Below are 24,743 nucleotides of genomic sequence, written 5' to 3' on the forward strand. Positions count from 1 at the left end.
CATGCAACTTCAAACAGCCTCGTTCAACAATTCTTTCATTCATTTGTATTTGTATGCATCAAGGGCCACATCCATTCTAGTGCGGGACCATCTGCATCCATTTCCTGCTTGCGTCAGGCAAAGCATGGTGAGAGCTGTGCTGCCGCTAAACCTGAGGGAAGCCATTCAGAGAAACCAACATTTTACTACAACACATCAAATACAAATTTGTGAAGTTCAAGAGCAGCTCTTGTGCCGGTTAAAAAAAGACACATTTATACGCAGAGAACCTGTCAACCTCAGTCATGAGGAAAGTTAAAGTGTGCTTTTTCTATGGTACCACTTCAATATATAGAGGCAAAGAAGGTTCCCAGAATAGGCACAAACACAAATGCTTCCACTTTATTTCCACTCACTGGCTCACAGAGAAGGGACAGGGAGGAGGAGAAATGGTATTAAGTGGTATTAACACTGATTGAATGACACACAACCAAGCTGGAGCCACTGTACTCTTCCTGCAACTCAGCCATGATGGGGGTCCCAGGCCACTGCTTTAGGGAAATTAGGATTAAAAACAGGATTAAATTAAAAGTAGCACAACAACTGACAGCACAACAACAAAAAGTTGGAGAAGAGTTTAGAGAAAGCCCACTTTACTTTTAGCCATGTTGGAGAGCTGGAGGGACTCTGTGAACCCTCAGACGGACGGTGAGAATTGATACTAATTGATGTGTCATGGATAGGCACAGTGTGGAATGGAGTGGAGGGCGTATCGTCATTGACAAGACGCCCATAGATTAAGCCTGTCAGTTCCCCTTCCTTTTTATGCCTCTGGCAAGGGGCGCTCAGGAGGAATCAATTTTTTGAGAAGCTGTATGGATGAGGACCATAATAATAATAACGTCATCCTCAGCTCCAGCCAAAATAAGCGTGGCCATCTTGCTTATTCGGAATCAATGCGCTCCTGTCTGTCTGTCTCCCTGTCTCTGCAGTCTTGTTCTAGCTCCTGTAAGTCTGTTTTCTCTGCACGGGCCGAGTTCCAGTGGCGGGCGGGACATTGGGGTGATAATGCCAGCATCTGTCAGAGCAGCTTAGATATTCCTTTCCAAGCAAGCAGCAGGGACAGACTACAGACGGGTGCCATTCCTTGGCAGCAGAGAAGAAAAAAAAAGATATGAAGTAAAATCAGTCATTCTCTGTGTACTTTCAACTGCATTGGTTCAAGCTTTCCACCTCAAACGCCTCAAATATGCTCAAAACCGGTGCGAGGTTGTGAAATTCCCATGGACTTAAGTAGCCTAGCTCTTGCCTTTTGACCACAAGTTTAAAGATAAACCTCTGTGCAGCCTTAAACCTCAGTATTTTGAAACCTTTTTTTCTTTAGAAACAATAGTATTGCACTCAAGTGAATTTTTTTTTTTCTATGATTCCTTTTAGTCCCTGAATGCTTTGTGGCTGGTTGCTGTGTTTTTGTATGTTTTTGTGATGTTATATGTCCCATTCTGTCTTTTGATTTTTAGTTTTCTGTTTTTTGCTGCCTAACATGACCAGAACTCCTTGGCAGACAAAGTATTGTACACCAATGAGACTTTCTATTAAAATTGCAGGATCTTGACCTAGAAGAAATATTGACAAAATAATCCACTGAGGGGGAAATTGGGGAACAAGGTGCTGGATGTGTGACCTTAGCCAACAAACAAAAAATATTAAAAATTCAATATCTCCACTTTGGATTTGGTTATCCCTTTATGCACATTTTAAGTTTGCAATTTCACCAGTGCTTTCTGTTATACAAACAAAAAGGTTGAATTTAACAGTACAAAATAAAACACAATGCCAATAAATCTTTAAACAAAGGATAACCTCACACTGATGCACCAAACACTTTCAATTCACACGCCTGGTTGCAACTTGGAACCTGGCTTTATGCACACCGGGCATCATGTCCAGACTTCTTTTACTGGGGTGACCTATAATGTAAGGTTTCTTTGTGTGCATGATGATATCATGCTTTGTCTGCATGCATGGGTGGAACATTTTGAGACATATAAGTTCAGGTGTAACATCCTGTCTTCGCAGCTTCTTTGCTGACTGCTTTAACACTCTGAACTGTTCCTTCTATTTTTCTATAATTGCTCCTTCTTGCAATAATAAACAATCGCAACAGCGTCCCCCCTGCACAACTTATGCTGGGGGGGGGCATGAAGTAAATTTGCACTAACACTTATAAACTGCACTACTTTGCCCTCTCTGCTTTTACTGATCAGATCTACTTTGATGACTTACATTAATGCATCTTATAGATACTATATTCCTTTCAGTCACACAACAGGGTGGCAACTTTAAAAGCTTAATTTTCCCAACCGAAGATGTTTGTCCAAAGTGACAATACAAAGTAGCCTATTAAAGAAAACGAATGTAACTCCCTCACACTGTTTAACTGTCCACCTGTGCAACAAAGTGCACAGAACGCTACCAGCAGCTGGTTGTAGTACAGTCCCAACAGCTGATGTGAACATAAATCCCTCCTCTTGCAAGGACAACAGCCAATCATAATTCAGGAGTTTGGGGTGGTACCTGGGGTGGCTAATCAGATTTCAAGAGAGGGCCAACACCACCTGTGGCCACCCTTTTGGAATGCACCTGCCCGAAACCAAGGTCCTTTCTGATTTTCCCTGTCATATTTGTACAGTAGTGCATATGCTCTGTGTTTGGCTATTCTCTCATGCAACAATATCAAAATAAAGCAAAGCAAAAGTAAGGCTACAATAATAATTGAGAAAACATATATGTCTGGATATTTATAGCATTCAAATCTTGATAAATAATAGTTAGTGTGGCAAAAGTGTGGTGATGGAAATCTCAGTGCATTTGAATGTTTCAATGCAACAGTGGGAGGTAGATTAAATTACAATTGAAACATCTAATCTTAGGTAAGTCTTAGTGTTATTTTTTTTGTTCTTGGATTTTTGACAGCATTATTGTGTGAAACTGCACTAACAACTCTGTAGTGAACAGTCATTTTCCTCTCAGATTCTTCATTATTTAAAGCATCGATTTTCAGAGGTAAATGCTTTATATCTTGCTGTTTTCCTTTCTAATGGTGGCCATAGCTGTGAGTATGCACACTTCCACTGAGAAAAACAGAAATCAAGCCCGAACATAAAGCATGGTCGGTCAAACACTCCTGACCTTGTCTGACTGACAGTTCAATGAATCAGCAGACAAGTAAACACATTCACACACTCACAATCGGCTCTTCTCTTTACTCCACCTATACCAAAATAATGGCAGTGAAAACAAACACAGATGCTGCACAGTCAATGCAACACCAATCACACCAGAAAATTTAAGGATTTTAACACTGGAGTAAAATCAATAAAGGACACAAAGGAACGTCAAACAGCAGGAAGTATATTGTGGTAGATGGTAGCTAATAAATGAAATATGCTGTCACTCTGGCAGAAGAAGAAATACATTGTGGCTAAATTACTGCGCTGTATAGTTTACGATCAACCCTGCTGCTTGGGGCACTGCTGTTTCTTTTTTAAAAACACTGCACGTAACGGCAGGAATAAGAACACCTGCAACATTTTAACCCTTATCAGACACTGTAGAAATGCAAATTTGACCAAAACTCGTAGCCCCAAGGATGTTGAACCCTAAATTAGTCATAACATAATTCTTCTGACACCAGCAGTCTTCATGTAAAAACCCTAACGAACGATATTTGACAAGAATAGTCTCATAAATGCATAAAAGTTAAAAGTTACAACAGCAAAAGTCCTATTCATAGTATTAAAAACCCACAGAAAGAGGACATCTCCTGAACATTCACAGACATCAAGTAGCAAATAAGCACATTATGTTATTTAGTACTTAAATTGGCACTATTACCATGGAGGACATGCACCTGTTAAGCAGGCAATGCAAGCGTCTGTAACATCATCTGAGACGATAGAAATACCCCACGTACCATCCACCGTGTTGTACATACAGCCATCAGAAAGCCCCGAGGTAGAAGACAGTCCCCTGCCACTGCCTACGGTTGTTTAACTCGCTGACATTATGAATTTATGAGCTTAAAGATTCTTGCAGCGCTTTCCCTTATGCGAAGGCAACATGTCTTGAAAAGTGTTATGGAGGAGCAAACAAGTTGCTTTGTTGATACTTTGTTGTTTGTCAAGATGCCAGTGCATTATGCAAGAGCAGAGGAACTATTTTCACAATGAGAACGTTTCATTTGAGGCGTTTAACAGGGACTCTTTTGTGATACAGTTTGGCCTCGAATTTATTCACTTATTTATTCAACAGCAGTATTATTCAGAAACGGCGGGGAGTGATTCCACATTTATAGCGCTAATCACCACTTTTGCTCTTGTGTCTTGTAATATCCAGTAGCAAAAGCGTTCTTATTATTATATTCTGAACAATTCTTTATTATTTTATTTATTATTTTATTTAACCTTTTTCTTACCAGATAAAAACCCATTGAGATCAAGACATATTTTACAAAGGTGAACTGGCCAAGAGGTCAGCAGCACACATCAAAATGAATATAGTATAGAGCATATATACAGTATGTAAAAAAATGAATAACTTAAAAGGTGCAAATAATTTGCAAATAAAGTGCAGTTAGTGATCACAAACAGCATTTTTTTAAACACAGGCACTGATCAGTGGTCTGTTTTTCCCACTTTAACATAGTAGCCTCAAACAGGCCAATAGAAGCGTCCACTATTCATCCTCAGAGTATTTAATAGACTGAAACACTTTAGAATATTTATTGAAGGTTTTATTTATGACAAAAACTTGTATTACATGTCCATATTTCACAACAATGACCTTATTCTTTCCTCCATACACAGTTCAATCACTCCTTATTGATTTTCAATGATTGAATGTATCACACAAGTAATTCTCATCTAGAAGCAGCATATCAATCGTGATAAAACTGCAAACTTCAAGTCCACTAATAAAACTAAATTTATTTTCCACTGTGTTTCATTCGTATTCATGAGGTAGTGCTATTGTTTTTTGTTTTTTTCGGAGTAAAACAGTCAGGGGGTAAAGAATTTAATGGACGAACTGGTATCACAAAAGGAGCGGACGCTAGGTGTCACCCTTGTGACTTTGAAACCGGCCTGCCCTCAATAGGAAGTGATGGCGGCTGAGCGTGTGCTGTAGAGACAGACTTGCTGCATGGGAGGAGGGTGTGTGTGAGTGTGTGTGTCTGAGTGTCTCTCCGCGTGTGAGGGACCGGCTGTGACCGAGTGACACTTCCCTCTGAATGAGAAGAGCGAAATTTGAGAGAAGGGTGATGATGAGAGGCAATATGTGGAGCTTTATTATCACCTTCTTTTTTCCTCTATACTTTCTTTTAGCTGACAAGTGACAGGCGTACATTGTTCTGCGATATAGTGAGTACTGGTATGATGTCAACCTGAGTTACACGGTGATAAAGCAGATGGGACCCGCTTTGTGAAAGCTAATTCTTTCTTCTTTTTTGTGTCGTCTTTTTCTTTTGAAGAATGGAGGTCAAAGTGCATGTAACCCGTATACTTAAGGACCCTGTAGCTGACAAACACATTTTAATTAAAATAAAGGAGATGTAGTTTATCACGGTATGAAACTGACTATATTGTTTTTAACCCTACTTCATTATAGTCTGACGCCCTCTGATGACGTATCCGCCCCAAAATATCCAAAGTAAAATCAATTCTTGTTAGTTATTCATACTAAAATCAACCTGAATAAAACAAATTACTTGTGACTTAAAATAAACCGTGAGACTTATTGATCCGCACGTGCTCTTGACATTTTAACCGATATTATAAATTACATTTAACTCTTTGTATCCTGGTGTGTTTTGTGTAATAAATAAAGGTGCTCATGGGTCATATAGGCTAGTCTAGAAAATCGTAAGGGCATTTTACTTCCCTGAAATCCCTTGCTAATAAAAACGTGGTTTATTTATGTATTGATTTACCCCCTGGCGAATTTTCCTCCCAGCATGCTCCCACATGGAAACCTATTAACCATACCGTTTGTTGGTTATTGGGGAATTACCACACCACGGTGCTTACATACGTGCTGATGCTGGGGTTCAATTCAGATGTAGTGCACACACATAAGTTAGGGTATTAATGATGTAATATCACAGATACAGTTGCAACTGGCGTATAGATCAATAGGCCCTCCTGCACTTGACTTTGTAAAATGCATTTGAAGATGGTGGAAACTGTTTTTTTTTTTCCAGAGAGGCTTTCTTCTTTTAGCGCAAGGACATCAAACTTTTGAGGATTAAACAGATCCATATGAAGTCCAGGACCCCCCATTGAGAAGATTTGAGTTGTAGACTTCGAAAATAACTGCTGCAGAGAAAAAAACAAGAAGGAGAAATGTGTGAAAAGTTATCCCTTGCATCTCCTCTACCTCGGCAGCAGAAAATGAGTCCGTCGTTCTGTATTTTTGCAGCACCCATCGCTTCCTCAAAGACCCACATGCGTCCCCGAACATCTACTTTTGGGGAACAATCATCTTACACACGTCTTAGTGTTCAGACTTCTACTCTGTAATTGCCCGTTGAGTCGTCCATCTGCAGGAGAACAGGTAGTTGGCCGTGTTTCCTCGCCTGTACTTTGCCCCTCCCACCAGCAGCTCCAGCCCTCCTGTGTAACCCCTGATTGGCTGAGGGGATTGCGGGTCCTGAGACTGAGCGCTCGGCTCTAAGCTGTGCGTCCGCCAGTGTGCACCAGTGAAGCGAGAGGAGCGCTTGTTGGAGTCAACTATAGACAGCCTACTGGCAACGAGTGGTGATTTCTTTTTTCTGCCTCCACCAGGCTGGATATAGGCGTCTGTGCTTCTACTTTTGCTGCAGCCCAAAATGCGTTTTAGAGGCGACATGCACTAGACTCTGTCATCTTTTACTGCCACTGGCTTTTGGCTACATTTTCATCGGAGTGTTTGTGTGTTGCATGGACTAATTATCGGGATACGTGCTGCCTTTTCCAAGTGAGATACGAGGAAATTAATTAGTAAGTAAAAGCTTGAAGACTATCGGAAGGGATGAAAGACTAAATCTGCTGGAAATAAGAAAAAAGCTAATCGGGACTTCAGTGATGTGCTGAGACATTCCTGCAATTTCACCCTTGTTCTTTAGGCAGAGATACCCGGACTTAAGCTGTTGAATAATTTTGTGACTGCAGATTCTTGTACCTTTTTCATCAGATGAGCAGTTTTAGAGCACCGTAGCTGCCGGCTGAAGAGGAAATATTATCACAGCGTGTACTGTGCCACACGGAGTGTGATTTTTATGCAGAATGCGACTTAATTGTTTCGCAGCAAGGAGGAGAATCTAACGCGGACTTTTGAGCCTGATCACTTCATCTGAACGGAAGATTTTTTTTATTTTTCTGGACTTTTGCTGCTCCAAGGAATTCTCATTTTGTGTCCATGCAGTCCGAGCGTTCGTCCTCCTTTTTGCGCACTTCAACATGGACAGTTCATCATGTTTTGCCGCTTGATAAGAGGTGCACGGATTTACACGGCTAAATCACTGTTGTGAGAAGATTCAGCATGTTTTCACTGATCTGTTCTGTCCGCTGCAGCAGACCGGAGGATGTGCTGCGCCTGAGAAGAGTCAAATAGGCTGAGGCACTTGTAACAATTCTAGCTTTCTCACCATGATTTAATTTGCATAATACAAGAGCAATTCGTCAGCCAAACACTTTTTCACCGGACACTTTAATGAGATGATTCATTTGGAACCCTTTTCCTCTTTGCTCTGACGTGCATTCTTGTGCGTAATAATCAAGATATTTTAGAAAAACTCAACAGGTTCAAAGCAAAGCAAGGAAATGGAATTAATACAACTGATTTGTGTGTTCCTCTTGTTTTGGGTCGGGGCCGAGGCTGTCATCAACCTGAAGTATGGAATAAACGAGGAGATGAAGCCCGGCTCCGTGATTGGGAATGTGACAAAGGACGCGCTAAAGCAGGGATTTCAGATTGCACCGCAGCCCCCATACTTAAGGGTTATTTCTAATTCTGAGCCGCGATGGGTGGAACTGAGTCCAGCCGGAATTCTTACAACCCAAATGAAAATAGATCGGGATGTAGTCTGCAGACAGAACCCCAAGTGCATTATTTCCCTAGAAGTGATGTCAAACTCTATGGAGATCTGTGTCATCAAAGTTGAGATTGAGGATTTGAACGATAACGCACCCAGATTCCCAACGAGCCACATTGATATTGAGATTTCTGAGAACGCCTCCCCTGGTACCAGGTTTCCCCTAGAGGGGGCAAGCGATCCGGACTCGGGGATCTTTGGAGTGCAATCGTATTCCATCACCCCAAATGAGCTTTTCGGACTGGAAATAAAGACCAGAGGGGATGGGTCCAAAATAGCAGAGCTTGTCGTGCAAAAATCTTTAGACAGGGAGACACAGTCCCACTATTCGTATGAAATCAGTGCAGAAGATGGAGGAGACCCTCCTAAGATAGGCGCGGGTCCAGTTAAATATCAAGGTGATAGATTCCAATGACAACAACCCTGTTTTTGACGAGACGGTGTATACAGTGAACGTAATGGAGAATTCCCCCTTAAACACTTTAGTCATAGACTTAAATGCAACGGATCCTGACGAGGGCACTAATGGAGAGGTGGTGTACTCGTTCCATAGTTACGTCACCGAGAAAACGAGGGACGCGTTTAAAATTGACCCCAGAACCGGGATCATCACCGTGAACGGGGTTTTGGATTATGAAACAGCGCAAATCTATGAGATCGACGTCCAGGCAAAAGATTTAGGTCCTAACTCTATTCCAGCTCACTGCAAAGTCACTGTGAACGTGATGGACACGAACGATAACCCACCTGTCATCAGTTTACTCTCCCTGAACACGGAGATGGTGGAAGTTAGCGAGAACGCGCAGCGCGGGTATGTCATCGCGCTGGTGAGGGTGTCAGATAAGGATTCTGGGGCAAACGGTAAAGTGCAGTGCAGGCTGCAGGGCAACGTGCCATTCAGGCTGCAAGAATATGAGAGCTTCTCCACTATACTTGTTGATGGCAGGCTGGACAGGGAGCAAAAGGACACGTACAACCTGACTATCCAAGCGGAGGACAGTGGCATCCCTCCTTTACGCGCCACCAAATCTCTGGTTGTCAAAGTCACAGATGAAAATGACAACCCTCCCCACTTCCTCAAACCGCACTATCAAGAGATGGTGATGGAGAACAACCTCCCTGGCTCCTGTCTGCTGGCTGTGTCAGCAGAAGACCCGGATCTGGGCATGAATGGCACAGTTTCCTACTCTATAGTCCCCGGTGAGATTAAGCACATGGATGTAAACACATATGTCAGCATAAACCCATCAGGCCGCATTTATTCCATGAGATCATTCGACCATGAATACACCAGGACTTTTGATTTCAAAGTTTTGGCTAGAGACAATGGTAACCCCTCTTTATCCAGCAACGCCACTGTGCGTATTGTTGTCCTGGATGTGAATGACAACACACCTGTTATGACAAACCCTCCCTGGTTAATGGCACAGCGGAGGTATCCATCCCCAGAAACGCTGGAGTTGGATACATGGTGACCCAGGTGAAAGCAGACGACTACGACGAGGGGGAGAACGGGAGGCTGACCTACACCATCTCGGAGGGGGACAGGGCTTTCTTCGAGATCGACCAGGTGAACGGAGAGGTGCGCTCCACTCGGATGTTTGGAGAAAACGCCAAATCTACATACGAGATCACGGTGGTGGCGCGGGATCACGGCAAGCCCTCCCTGTCTGCCTCGGCCTACATTGTGGTGTACCTCTCCCCGGATCTGAACGCACAGGAGCCTATCGGACCTGTCAACCTGTCCCTCATCTTTATCATCGCGCTGGGCTCTATCGCAGCCATCCTGTTTGTCACCATGATCTTTGTGGCGGTCAAGTGCAAGAGGGATAACAAGGAGATCCGGACTTACAACTGCAGGTACTGACTCAATCTCATGTGTGAGTGTGGGAGTGTTTGTGAGTGTGTGTGTGTGTGTGTGTGTGTGTGTGTGTGTGTGTGTGTGTGTGTGTGTGCGTAGTTGCGCCTGTGTGTTTGCCCGCCATCGTGCCTGAAACTGCGAGTTGCCAGTGCTTTGCTTTTGTCATGCAGCATGTAGAGGCCCGACTGTGAGGACTGCAGATTTTTGCCCTCCTCCCCCTCCCCTCCCCTCTCTCTCTCTCTCTCTCACACACACACACACACACACACACACACACACACACACACACACACACACACACACACACACAGCTGTAAGTGAAGGGGTCTGATTTGGATCAGACACATTCCGCTGAGGACCCCCCTAACCCCCTCACTCACACACACACTCTCACACACACACACACACACACACACACACACACACACACACACACACACAGACACTGTTCCGCATTAAGAACAACGTGATTGATTGATTTAATCCACCCATTGTAACCAATTGACTCATAAATATGACCGTTCAACTGTCATGTTCAATTTGCGGGTGGGTTGCCGGACAATTAACGTCCCACCGGTTCAATAGCAGTCCCAGACATTTATTATTTAACGTGCACCGTGTCTGATTGGCTGTTATCAGCCCTAATCTGGTGCGATTATAGACAGCTCTCTCTGTCATTCACATTTACCTTTGCCTTATCAGGCACCAAGAAATAAACCAGTGCAGTTACGAAGCCAAAAAACGTCATCCTCAAAAACTGTAGTTGAGGTGAGTCAAAAGCAAGTAATTCAGAAGTCCCCAACAGCTTCTCATCCACTCTCCCAGAAAGAAGGAGGTTATTTTCTGGACCTTGCATATTGAACACTGTTTTGTTCATCAATCAGATCATCAGCTCTGGCTTTGATTTCCCTGCGCCACATTACCACCATGAATTTACATATAGATTGGATTTGAGAATTTAACCTGCAGCTATAATCATATTTTGCTCCAAACATAATTTTGTTAATTTGAAGGTAACTTAGGCCGTATTTCAGACATGAAGCCTTGGAAAATATTCTAAACATCCCCAAATATTTATCTTATTACCTTTTTTTTAACATGTGAAATGTTTGTTTTTTTCACCTCCATATGAGGCTTTTAACATATCCTTTTTAAGTGCTTTTTGTAATTTTAAGAAAGGCCAGACATGTAATTTCAGACGAATCCTCTCTCTGGTGGCTCTAGATGAAAGCACATTCACCTCATAAACCAGAAGACCCATGATTTCAGCATCATATTAAAAGTACTAGAAGAGATTACCAGTGCATCAAGATCACAAAGTTATTAAAGCCATGTCCTATTTTCACCCAGAGAAGAAACAATGATTGACAACAACAAAACCCTGAATTCCAAACTGCTCTGAGTCTTTTCCCTCTGCCTGTGTGAGCCTCTGTGTCTACTGGGAGCTTTAATCAGCTCTGATGTGCTCTGCTCCTCAGTCGCCACCTCGAATTTGAGGAGCGGTTATCTCCAATTTATTGCTTGTCCTGTGTCAGTCGGTCTGACTCTGAAGATTTCCCCTCCAAGATTTCAATTTGTGTTCAGAGTGGAGACACTACATGTTAAAATGATAAATGAAAAAGAGATAGAGTATTTTCTTTCAGCCTCCCCTTTTCTTTCCTCTAAATCAGGAGGTGTTGGGAAGGAAATGGGGGAGGGAGCTGTTTTCGAGATGCAATCTAAAAGAAAAAAAATGAAAAAGACAAAGTACACTGGGGCTTCTTAACAGTGTGATTTGAAAAGCGACTGAGGATTAGAGCTGCCTTTTAGTGAGGAACAGAGGCCAGTGGGGGCTGGTGTAGCAGAGACGTTCAAGACAATACAAGAGGCAGAAACAGACACATTCCAGATATGCAATTTCAGGGATAATGATGGTTCAGTTGCAGGCTTTAGAGGACAATAAATGATTTATTCCAAGCCCTAAGGTTCAAAATGTCTTCTTCCAGGGTTTGAAGCAATGCAGATGGTGAAAAAACAGCCCAAATTTATATATGTCTAATGAAGTTTGTAGTCTTCACGGTAGAGTACAGAGCAGCTGTTCTACGGTGAAAAACTGCAAAGCTGTGCGAAGAATGAATATTTCCCCCAGTCGGAGTTTCCTTTGATAAAACATGGCTGTGTTGCTCATTTGCTCCTATTAAAGTCAAAATGCTCAGCTCAAGTTTACAGCCGCCACTGAGAGCAACTAAATGAATCTGAATCTGCAGTTCTCCTGCACTCCGTCTTGCTACTGGGGAGCATGATAATGAAAGAAAAAATGGAATTAGTGTGGGCTGTGTGCTTTGACTATGATTGCATATACCGGTAGTGTTGCTGAAAAGCTGTGTGTTCTTCTTTGCTTCTTTGCTTTTGTTGTTTGGCATGTTTGCATTTGTCTGCCTGTTTGTGACATGTCGATTCTTGAGCATGCAAATGCAAACAAACAAGGGATGAGGGCTCCATTGCAGGGGGAGTGGGGAGTCACTTCAGTGTGCGGTTCCACCCCCGGACACAAGCAATGAGCCTTTGCCTGGCACCCATGGTCGAACAGTGGGCCTAGCTGGCATGGCGGGCGAGCTTTTCGACCGTGTGGACAGATGAGGGGGAAGGCAGAACACTGCTTTATTGAGTCTGTTCAGTTTCTTCTACTTACGCAGGGTGGCGGAGTACTCATACGGCAACCAGAAGAAGTCCAGCAAGAAGAAGAAGCTGAGCAAGAACGACATCCGCCTGGTGCCGCGAGACGTCGAGGAGACGGACAAGATGAATGTGGTGAGTTGCTCGTCTCTCACCTCCCCGCTCAACTACTTCGACTACCACCAGCAGAGCCTGCCGCTGGGCTGCAGGCGCTCCGAGAGCACCTTCCTCAACGTGGAGAACCAGAACTCGCGCAATGCCGCTCCCAACCACGGCTATCAGCACCCATTCACTGGGCAGGGCCACCAGCAGCCAGACCTCATCATCAACGGCATGCCGCTGCCAGAGGTGAGATACGATTTGCTGTGCTCTACCCTGAATCCTTGGCTGGGCTGATCTGGGTGTTAGGGATACAAAAATAGGTTAAAAAATATTCCTAATGATAAATGTGATGTTTCAGACTCAAAGAGGGACCAGTCAGCTTTATAAAAGTCATCTTTTCACTTATTTCTATATGTTCTGATATGGATACCGATATCGGCCTTCGATACTGATATCGTCCTCTGATACCGATAATGGTAGTAATGATTTATCTCCTTTTCATTTATTCTACGGTACAGTATGTTCTTTTCCTATTGGCTAATACACCAGTCAATGCACTCTTCTGTTATCATAGGTAAGTTTCCCCAAAAAGTCAGCTGCTCTTGGGTAAAAATTATGATGTAACAGGAACAAACAAAAACAGTTCATCCTGAATAGAAGAGTGTAATGTAAGTCAAAGCCAGCATAAATATCAGCTAACACTGTTTTTCCTCTGTAAATGTGTATTTTTTTGTAATCTTCTTTGTATCTGAGGGATGACCAATATCGGCACTTGAACCTGATATCAAGAGAGAAAAATTTAATCAGATCCCCTCAAAGTTTTCAGTGATGAGTAGTTTTCAATGAGCGTGAAAGATTCAGCACACCACCTTTCAACACACACACAAACACACCAAAGTCCTGGAGTTCTTCTTTTTTTCCACTCTGCCACCGATTAGAGTCACAATGAATCCACCCGTTATTGATGGAGAGCTGAGCTATTTGAAATGGCATGTGTGACGTGGCGTCAGTCCATCTGAGCGGAATCTTTCGAGGCATCTTTAAAGGGCCGAGACTGTGACGCTGACACTGACCTGTAACTCGGACGGAGTGCTTTGCCAAGCAGAATTTGGAGGCCTGACAAAGTGGATTATTTGGCTTTTCTCACACAAGTTGTTTACTTTTTTCCTCTTTTATTTGTGTGTGCTGAGCTATTGAAAAAAAAAAAAAAAGGAGGTCTGAGCACCTGCCGGATGTATTGACCTGGCTAATCAGCTCCCGCACACAGCAGTCATTTCAGGTGCGAGTAGAAAGAATAATCATTGCTTAAATGCTTTTATCCATTGTGTTGTCCATTTGGCTGCAGTGTTAGCGCATGGCTGCTCTGCACAGCCAGCCATTGAATTGCCCTGACATACCAAGCATGGCTCCAGCAGAGCAGTGAAGGTCTGACGTGTAAGCAGCCTGACGGAGTGTATGCAGACCCAGCTGATCTTTAGTTTATAGATTTCTGTATGTATGAACTGCTCTATCGGATTGTTTGGGGCAACCCTCTCCTTCCTTTCACTTCTCCTGCTCCCCCGTGGGAGAGGGGGCATTTATGTTTGTGCGCCATGCACAGAAACAAAATGTGCATCAGTGTGAGTGTTTGTGCTCACTCCTATAGACAGCAGCAAATAAGCTCCAGCTCCTTGCACACACACACACGCTTGTAATTGATGACTCCAATCTCCGTTTGACATTCAGTGAGAAGGAGGTGGGGGCGCAGGGTTGGGAGTGGGGGTCTTAAAACAAGGAACACAAGATGGATATTGATGTATTGACTGTGTGATCTAGAGAGATCCAGGCACCGATGGATCCTGAGGGGTCAATGAGACCTACTTACAGGCGTGCTGATTTACTGGGCCTGTCTGAGCCGGTTCTGACTGAGTGTGTGCGTGAATAACACAGGTGGAAAGAATGGGGGGGGGGGGGGGGGGGGGGGGGGGGGCTGTTGTCCTGTGGTGTTATCCGGTCAGTGGAGAGGCAGAGGTGGGGGGATTCAGCGGGCACATGCAGTGACCCATATGCTGTGATTGTATTTGCTGGTAGGGAGTGCTGCACAGGTCAACACCACCCTTTTCACTGCCAGAGAGAGAAAGACAGAGAGGAGAAAATAAAGTGGTGGGGCCTGGCTGCACAAAGAAATCAACCTCGGCTGTGAAAAGCTCCAGCAGCATCCTGTCTCTGTGGCTTAAACATCCAATAAAAGCCCATTTGCCGCAGGATTAGGAGAGCCTTTATTTGTTTCAGCTAATGAAAAAGTGGAGAAGGAGACAAATGGGGTCGAAGATTGATTTTGATGATTCCATATGCAAAGCTAGGAGCTGTGTGTGAGGGGGCAGATAGAGAGATAAGTAGAGGGATGAAGTGAGCGAGCGAGGGTGAATGAGTCTCATCGCCAGGTGTCTGAGCCCCCGACCACGTTCTCTCATCTTCTTAGAGGCACTTGATTGGCTTTGATAGAGGCCGGGACTGCTTAGCATGCAGCCTCCACTGCTCTCCGCCTTGCACATGATGTTGACAAACATCTCTTTGACCCTGTTTTTTTTTTTTTGGCATATTTCGCCTGGACAGAGAAAAAGAGAATGGTTGTGTGATTGAAAAATTAAGCAAGGAGCTCTTAGAGCAAGAGCAACAGTTGTCATTGTTGTCTCCTCCTCATTTGACATTTTCTTTCCAGAGACAGAGGCTCCACAGACAGTATATACAAATGTTGCTCTTAAATAAGCAGTGTTTTCATTGTAATTACAATGCCATTTATAGCGCAAACAAACAGCAGTGAAACAACTGATAATTGCTTCGTTACAATGAGCAAGCTCGGGCTTGAAAACACTTGACTCCACAAGTCCTCAACCCATATCTCATTGACTACCAAGGACACATGAGTGGCTGCGCTGTTGTGATTACCGAGGCTGCTTTTGTCCCCCCTCCGAAAAAATTGTCCTCATCCTGAGGGCAACCTCATAATTATCCATGATTCATTTATTTGGCAAGAGAGCTTTTTGTTTAACCGTACAGGGACACAATGATGCCTCTGTGTTGTTTGTTTATTTGGCTAACATGCAGATTATTATTATCACAGGAGTCAGAGTGTGGATTGGAGGTCAGATTAGCCGATTGCTAATGGAGCTAAAGAGGATATATGCCTGTGTCGGTTTGATCGATGCAGAGTTCTCCTCCTGCGTTATTAGTTTATGTGAGGCCAGAGAAACATCCCGCTCTATGTCAGCTGGAGTTGAGCTTTTCCTGCTTCACACACACACAACCACACACAACACACACACACACACACACACACACACACCACACACACACACACACACACACACACACACAGCAGAGTTGGCCAGTTAACAGTGACAGGTCTCCCCAAAGGCCTCATACCTGCTAGTGTATTGTGTATATTGTACTCTCCTTGTGAGATTGTGTGCAGCATATACCTCCGTGAACATGGCTGTCCATGTTTTGATAGCATCAGCCTGTGGAGATGTTTGTTAGACCTGCCCGTGCTAGCACTAATATGAACGCTCACAGGAGAATAGAGCTGTCTTCCATGGCTTAATTATAGCGAGTCACTTGAAGGGGGGGGGGGGGGGGGGTAGACAATTATACAGTAAAGGAATGGCCTTTGGCTAGAATGTGTTGTTGAATTTGTAATGTGTGCTAAGGCTTTGCACACCTGTGATTCCAGATAATGAGCAGAGCAGAAAAATAAGCGCTCTCACTTTATGATTGGACTTGTTCAGGTAGGAGATTGTTACTTTTCCTTACATGGATAATAAATGAGTGAGGAAAAAAGTGATAATGAACGAGGGAAAGAAGGGGTTGAAGTTTGCACTACGTGACAAAATATTCACAGGTGAAATGAATGGTAATTGCTGCAGTCCTCCAGATGCTCCCTGCATAGCTTCCTCATAGGTACTGTAGTCTCAAGGAGCTGCATTGTAGGTTTGAAGCCCAAACAAAAGAGAAATACATGTACTTTTTGCGTTTGTTCCTTCACAGTCTCTCAAAGGCACCTAAATGAGACAATGAAAAGCGAAAACAAAACATCCGACGAGCCACCTCTTTGCAGCAGTCTCTGCCTGTTAGTAAAGAAGATGTTTTTGATTCTGACGCAGCAGAGACAACAGGGAGTGTTCCACGGAGGCTGCACATCCCTCGCTATCACTTCCATCAGGACAATATGCATAAGAGCCTTGAGACGTGTCATATTGAGCATGCAAAGTAGATTCATGCTGTCAGCGCATACTACACATCTGTTGAAAGTGCCAATCTCCTCCCACACATAGACTCATGAATACACACGCACACTAGCATCTCTTCTTCTGGAGCGTCACATTTTTTTTTGAAATATGGGCAACTGACATTAGCATTTACATCATTATGGCCAACTCAGGGATCTCAGAGGAGGCGAGTAGAGCAGTATAATCTAACACTTTCAATAATTAGATATGATGTGATTCTGCATTTAAGTACTTTTTAGTGTTGTTCTGATATCAGCATCACTCCCTGTTGTTTTAGTTGTGAAGTAGATTTCTTCACTAGTACAAGTCCTTTAGAGTTTGATTTTCTAGGACAACTCTTGATGAAAATATTACATACTTAATGCACTTCCTAACGGTTTTCCTTCATTGTAGACGGTTTGAGAGCTTATAAAATAATTGCTATCTTCCCCTCATCTAACAACTTTTCACTTTAACTGTAAAATATGCATTAACAGCCTGAAGGTCTTCTTGAAGCCAGGGATAGTGCAGGTTTGAGTAGCAATTCAAGCTTTATTTTCATCCCACCTCTGGCAGAAACATTTAACCTTTTTTCTATATTTCAACAACTTGCAATTGACAGAAAGTGGCGAACATTGGTTGAAAGTGTAATTAGGAGAGGACAACATGGTGAGAGTGGAAGTAAAACTGTGTCTCCTTTCAGCTCCTCAGTGGGGCTGAATGTAGGCTTCACTGCAGCAGGAGACTCTAGCTGGTACTTGAAGTTAAAACGTAAGAGCTCTCTGTCTGATTTTAGTTTTGCGGATTGACTGTCAGCTTTGTGTTCAGTTTTCAATGCCTTTTGTGACTGAATAGAAATGAATGAGGGATATTTTTCAGCAGAACTAATTCAACAACTGTCACCAGTCAGTGCCTTTCATTTATAACGGGGTAAACATCAAAATTTGCAAGAAACAAAACAAACCTTTTTTTTCCTTTCTGAATAAGGGTAATCAATTTCAATTTTGAAATAGCTCAGCTCTCCATCAGAGGTCTAAGAAAATATTTTAAGATTTTTTAAGATTTTTAATCAACATTTTGAATGCAAGTATTGAATGAGTTCTTTTACTTAAATAGGTAAATACCAATTATTTGTCTTAAATTTCATGATTAGTTGTGCAATGATTAGGGGTGTTACAGGGACAGTATTAAATACAGGTGTAGTTCTATTGCATCGAAATAAGCTTAAGCAATTCTAAAATTGGATTTAAAAAGTTGCAATTCAAAATAATGCAATTACGGCGGTCAAACCATTAATGTTTGGTCCTCGCAATTAATCACTGCATTTCAGTCGCTCTTTTGGTTTGCATCTAAGAACAGTTTTCAAGTCAAAATGAACTATACCTGTGTCTTGATTTTGGAGGCAAGTGAATGTTTGTTGACTGCCCTGCTGTCACTTGCCACCCATTGATTATGTGGGGAACAAGGTCTGATTTGATTCGCACACTCCCAGATAGTCCTCTGTCGGCTTCTGTGTTGCGGTTGACCACTTACATTAGCTTAGGAAGACACTGTGGTGCCTAAATTACGGTGTGCCAAAAGGAACAAAATAGCACAAGATGTAAAAAGACGCTTTAATTTAAGACCTTAATTACATTACTGTCAACATATTAACGGTGATAGCCCTAATTGCAATATGTATTGAATCAGACCACTGTATCATGATCATGTTGTGAGATTCTTTTTAACACACAGCCTCATACACAGTGTAAGAAGCTCAAAGGGATGGAAATCCAGTGCTATGATGAAAAGCTCCATGGGAAAAAAAGCCAGATTCTCTGATAACACAGAACCTCCTCACCTCCAAACAGTTTGTCAATCACAATAGAAACGTGACATCAGATACACGGATATCGTGCAGTAACAGAAGGGATACATAACTGCTGGGTCTTAAAAGCTGTCTCTTTTTATATTTATTTTTGATGTGCTGTAGGAGTGGGAGGTGTATGTTGCATTCTTTAAAGTCTCCTCCTTTCAAAAGGGGGTTTGAGAAGGAATCGTTTCATCTCCAAAAGCTTCCCCGCGTGCTGATTGAGTGGCAGATGAACCTGTTAATTATTTAGAGAGGTTATTTGTAAGGCACAGGCTTCAGAAATGCTCTGCTTTTCATGTGTCAGTGTTTATAAGGTGAAATAAAGCTGAGTCTGTCAGAAATAAATTAACAGTGTGACAGTGATGTACTCAGCCGCCCTCTTATTGCATTCCTCAGCTGGCTCCTCCCTTTATGTTTAACACAGAACTGTTGAAGCTGCGGGCTGATTCTGTGGCATTACTCAACAAGATGCTTTTCACTTCATGCACAACCAGCGCTAGTTTTACACTCGGTTGGGTTTTTATAGCCTTGACCCCAACCCGCAACACCCCATCACTGCATGTCATTCCCGATGTCGCGGAGGTACAATGAAATGACATAACCACCGCAGGCAGCCAGTCAGAAGCAGCCGGGCCCGCCGGTTGCCACCCTCTTGTCAGGATCAGAGCATCCAGCCAAAGAGCTTAAGAGTCAAAATACACGAGTGACGGTGTCTGATGTACACATGTCATGTATGTGTCCTTACAGCATGTGACTGCATGAGAATACAGAGGGAGTAATAGTGCAGAGAAACGGCAAGGCCGAGCGAAACGAGGAGAGACAGAGAGGAACAGGGGAGGGCAGAGTGAGCTATTTATAGAATGCCAATGATTTTGCTCAACCTGTATTGCTACTGCCTGAAACATGTTATTTCTCTCTGTAAAATGCAGTGTGAGGATGAGGAGAGGTTTTATTGCACAAACCATATCAGCCTCTACAGAAAGCAATAATGCCACGCTTCTATTGTTAGTACAAGATTTTTTTTTTCTTTACCCTGAAAAGGAACAAACAATGTGATTATTCAATGTTCCTTGGAACGGGAGGATAACAAAGGATAGTGTTTTGAGTATAAGTTTCGCTGCAGCTATTTTTCATACATGGCACAGTCCTGGATAGAATCATCAAACGGTTGGAAATCTTAATGAAATCATCAAACTGAAAAAGCTACAGACTTTTTTTTTAAATGTCTGTCGACACACAAGCTCAGGATTATTAAAAAAAAGAAAGAAAAATCAGCCATATGGTTCTATTAAACTTAATCACTCATGCATCTTTCAAGATAATCCACTTGGTTTAAGACAACAGCACAGAAAAAAGGAAAGGATATCTTTGGAGCTGCATCATGTGGAAAGAATTAGCTCCTCCATAAACGCACTAAACATCAGAGAAGGTGGATTTTTATTTGAACCAAAGATGGGCGCATAATGCTGCGAGTTGTCCTAACAGTTTACGTTGAAGGATTTTTACTGGACACGTACCTGGCTGCAAAAAGGGCAATAATGGCATTAGATGTACAGGTTGATGGGTCTTTATGTAAATGAGAGACAGGGAAATGGAGAGAAGGAAATGGACATAGTGATAATGTTTATCGCTGGAGAAGGGGGACATCATTACGCACCTTGTTAAGCCCTGCAAGCAATGCCGCACGGACGTAATTACCCATTGAAATGAGTTTCCCGCTGCGTTGTTTTTTATTTCTCAAATTAAAGTCTCTCACAAATATGCGGCATTCTGATTTCTGTCCTCGGACTTTCAAGTGCCAACAAAGTTGCAGTATAAGCGTGGTAAAACTACCATCGAGGACATGGGTTTATTAAGACTGTTTGCAGGTACCATGCACAACCTTTCACACATGTTCTTGCAAAGTTTGCAAAGTAAGACAAAAAGTTAGGTGGAATTAAAAATAAGAAGCAACAAATCTCAGAAAAAAACTTTAGACAAGCGAAGGCTCCGGGAGAATAAGAAACAACCCCCATCCCTCATTAATGCAGATTTTTTGCTGGCTGTGTTTGCCTGTAGTATTTTAATACAAGATAGAAAAGGTCAGCTTACATATTTAAAAATACAAAGCCTAAGACTTGTTATGACCAGGAGTGGAATCTATTTGCTGTGGAAGCTCACACTGCATTTACTTGTATGTCAAGAAGCATGTGTCCACCTCTTTCCCTCTGGCATAAAGTATTAAACAGCGGTGTTTGTACATCGTAAATTAGCATGCACTGTGAGGCAAACATTGACACTCCTTCGATATATTGTCCCCTCTCGCTGATAAGCCTAATAAGGGAGCTATAATCAGCTATGGGGAATTATTATTTTCTTTTCAGATCTGTTGAGGAACAACACAACATGAATGTTTTTTCACCAAATACAGAAGTGACAGAAAAGTAATTACAATTCCTCTATTAATGATGATAGGATTTTAAATGTGCCAGAAACTAATTCAGGCCAATGTTGGGACTGAAAAGGTATTAATTAATATTCATAGATGACTTTTTGCTTAACTTTTCTGCCTTAGTTGAACTGCAGGTTAGCAGACTTGTTGCTGCATTGTTAAGGGAGCTGTGTGGGTTTTTTTTTTGTCTCCTGAGTGCAGATGCTCGGCTCTTTGAATGACAGGGGAATGGGGGAAGGGATCTTGCAAGTGATAACAATACTGGCTGTGAATGGAAACTTTTCCAAGCAGCCAGCTCTGACACCAGGGAAGAATGACCTTTCCAAGTGTCCTGTTTTTTGCCTAAAACAAAGAGGGAGCAGGAGGATGTTAGTTAGCATTTCCCCCATCAGATTAAATGTCAACTTCTGCATGCATAATTGTAGGAAAAGGAGGAGGACTTGAAGGGAACCAATTTGCTGGTGGATAGATGAAGCCTTGGCTTAGTTATTCACTGCATTGCAGATATTGTCACAGTATTTTTGCTTGCACTTTGTGATCTTCATTTTTTTCCTATCCTTATGCTAGCAAGGCACATGGCTGAGCAGTAATTGCAACACAGATGGAAACTCAATACAGCTGGAAAAACAGACTTTTTCTTTGTCACATGTCTACCTTTTTAAAGAGCAAACAAAAGCAGAGCAAACCTCATTGTGTCAAACACAACTGCTGCTGTATACCTGTTTGCTCAATTAGTAGTTCAGCCCTTCCTGTTTTGCCCCTCCTTCCATTCCTGCAAATTCATACAACGCTTTTGTTTCTACACATAACCTGGATGTGCATTAGGGAGCACATGTATGGATGTTTGATGAGCGCAGAGTCTGTTGGCAGGCGAGCCACTATAGCAGCAATATCGGCCGCCTCAGAGGCATGCAGCAGTATGGCTGGAGGAGCAGCAGGGTAGCGTAATTGTGCATTGTTCATCCACAGAACAGAGGCAGAGCATGTAATGAGCTGTAGCATTTTCACCAAGCCAGCCTAATGGGCTATGACCGAATATAGGCCTCTCAGAGCCCTCGCGTTCCCCCTGCCCTGTGTGGCCAATGTCTTGGGCCTCTTTCTTTTCTTTACTCCCATTCTCCCCCTTTCTTTCCACAGTGAACCATTCCTTCACCCCCTGTTATCCCACTCCTTTATCTCCGCTCCCCTTCCCCATTGTCCCCCTGTCTGAGGAGATGGTGGGACCCCTAATGTCTTCTATGTGTGGCACCTTTTCTCATTCATGATGTCTGCAAAGCTCTAAGCAGTCAGTCTGATTCAGGCTGACATAAATCAGAGCGGCTCATTGATGGGGCGCCGTGTGCAGTGTGATTACATTAAAAACCCAAACACTGCGTACAAATAAGAGTTCAGGAGGAGAATGTGCTGATGTTAGGTGTAGGGGATTTGTTGTTAGAAGTCGGCTCATTTTTCTGTCAAAGGCTGTTTTGCATTTTGATTATCTAGTTCTTCTGAAAGCAATTCAGGTGGGCCTGTTTCGCTCAGGTTTGTTTTCCTGGGATTAGGGCTTTTTTTTTTTTTTTTTCTGAAAGAGCCTGGTCCTATTATTTACGCCCATATCTGGTTTCTCAGGAGGCGGGAAACCATTTCTTTGCTCGAGTGATACCAGGTCAAGTTGGAAAGACAAGACTGCTCCCCAGGGAATAGATTAGATGTGTTCTCTGGGTTGAGCTCAGAAGATGAAAACACTACTAATGATAATAGTTATGATTGCCTTGCAAGGGAATTGATAACGGCTTCAGCAGCCTCTTTGTGCTCTCTTATGGCATCAGAAAACAATATTCAGGGCAGAGTCAGTGTCTGGCTGTGGAGCACAATAGGACGTCGGCTTTGACTTTCCCCTCACGTCCACTGTTTGACATACCACAGCATAGGCAGCCAAGTCAATGAATGAAAAGCACTTGGCCTCTGTCAGACTATTCAGAGAGCCGTTCTTTCCCCAGTAACCTCCTTAGTTTGAGATTACTTTACTGTACCTGTTCTTTATTCCAGAGGCTGTTCCCAGTTCGGTCTTAAAGGGTTCTAGTGGGAAAGCTATACCGACTCTTATTAAAGGGACGATTGCATTTCATGTCGACTTTTGATGACAGAGGATAACTACACAGCAGTAAGGTCACCTTAGAGCTGCGTTTGAGGACCCTTATCTTGTTCAGTGCATGTTGAAATCAAAGCAGGCTGTATGGGCTGTGAATGCATCATCAGATATCATAGCTGCTAAATGTGGGCAAATGGGAACATTGTTCAAAATGGTTATCAAAAATGATAATATTCATAAAACTTCAACAGAAGATAAATAACATGAGAAAGTAATGTTAACATCTATGTGTCATACGAGAAGGTTGCTCTGATGTGGTTAGCCTAGCTTCGCACAAAAACTGCAAGCAGGGAAAAGAGTTAGCTTCCCAAAATTTTGGACCATTTGGGAATGGTCAAGTGTAACTTTTTAAATGATATTAGGAGTATTTGGTCCAGGGACTTTATTAGAAAGTTGATACAACAGTGGTTCCATTCAATCTGAAATGATCTTGGTCAGCAGCAGTGCCTTTTTTTATTTTATAAGTTTATTTTGTGGCTTTTTACCTTTTATTTCAAGAAAAAACGTTGACAGAGAAGTAAACTCGCCCAAGGAGCTGTGACTTGTTTGAGTGCCTATGGTAGCCTTTGGTATTTGGCACATGTGTTCTGACCTTAAACAAGAGTGTTTAATGCTGTTTAGCTAAGTTTTGTTTTCATTCAGCCCCTCCGGGTTCTTTGAGAGTATTGTGAGCTGGTGAGGAGTTCATTTCCCTCAGCGCCACTTGACTGTGGTGCAGTACAGACTGCTGATGCTTCTCCTTCTGCAAAGTAAACTTCAATATTGTTGCCTTGGGGACACCATTTTCCATAAGTATTGTGTTTTTTGACTTGGAGATATAGGTGACAAAAGCAGCTTTAGAGTTCAGCAAACTTATGGCTAGCAGAGCTGTAAGCTAGTAGCTAGCAGTGTGACTTTTTGTTTTCTCAAGTGTGGTCCGATTTTATGCCTTAATGCAATTTGTGCTTTGCAAAGTGTAAACTCTTCAATAAATGTCAAGAAAGGTCATGCCTTGAGCTTATTGAGGGACTTAGAACTAGCAGTGTTGCTGTAGGGTTATAGCAAAGGCTGTAGAAAAAGTATAGATTTGTATCGTGCTTTTCAAACTTCATGGCTTCCTTTCTCCTCCTGCTTTCAGATTTTAATGCAAAGCTGTGCTAACCACCTCCTGACTCCTTCTTTGTATTTAGTGCACAGTAGGAAATTGATATCAATGTGGGCTTCTATCTCTCAGCAAGAAAGTGGATAAGAGAATTTACCAACATGTCAGCCATGTCCTTAATTTATTGTTGCATTGTTTCTGATTTACAAATGATATGTTCCAGATAAAAGTGTAATGCAATCTTAGCTTTGATTGTCTCTCAGTTTCAAA

General features: G+C 42.7%; 1 protein-coding gene across 1 annotated transcript in view; it reads left to right on the forward strand.

Moving 5' to 3' along the window:
- The first annotated feature begins 6,494 nt into the window (after positions 1-6,494).
- Positions 6,495-24,743, forward strand: part of pcdh19 (protocadherin 19) — a 58,582-nt gene continuing 40,333 nt past the window's right edge. The window contains 4 exon segments of the mRNA XM_034690460.1: positions 6,495-8,489; positions 8,491-9,523; positions 9,526-9,970; positions 12,647-12,974. Of these exon segments, the coding sequence (XP_034546351.1) occupies positions 7,839-8,489; positions 8,491-9,523; positions 9,526-9,970; positions 12,647-12,974 (2,457 nt within the window). The 5' untranslated portion in view covers positions 6,495-7,838.

Source organism: Notolabrus celidotus, chromosome 8 (assembly GCF_009762535.1).
Source record: "Notolabrus celidotus isolate fNotCel1 chromosome 8, fNotCel1.pri, whole genome shotgun sequence".
Classification (NCBI taxonomy): Eukaryota; Metazoa; Chordata; class Actinopteri; order Labriformes; family Labridae; genus Notolabrus; species Notolabrus celidotus.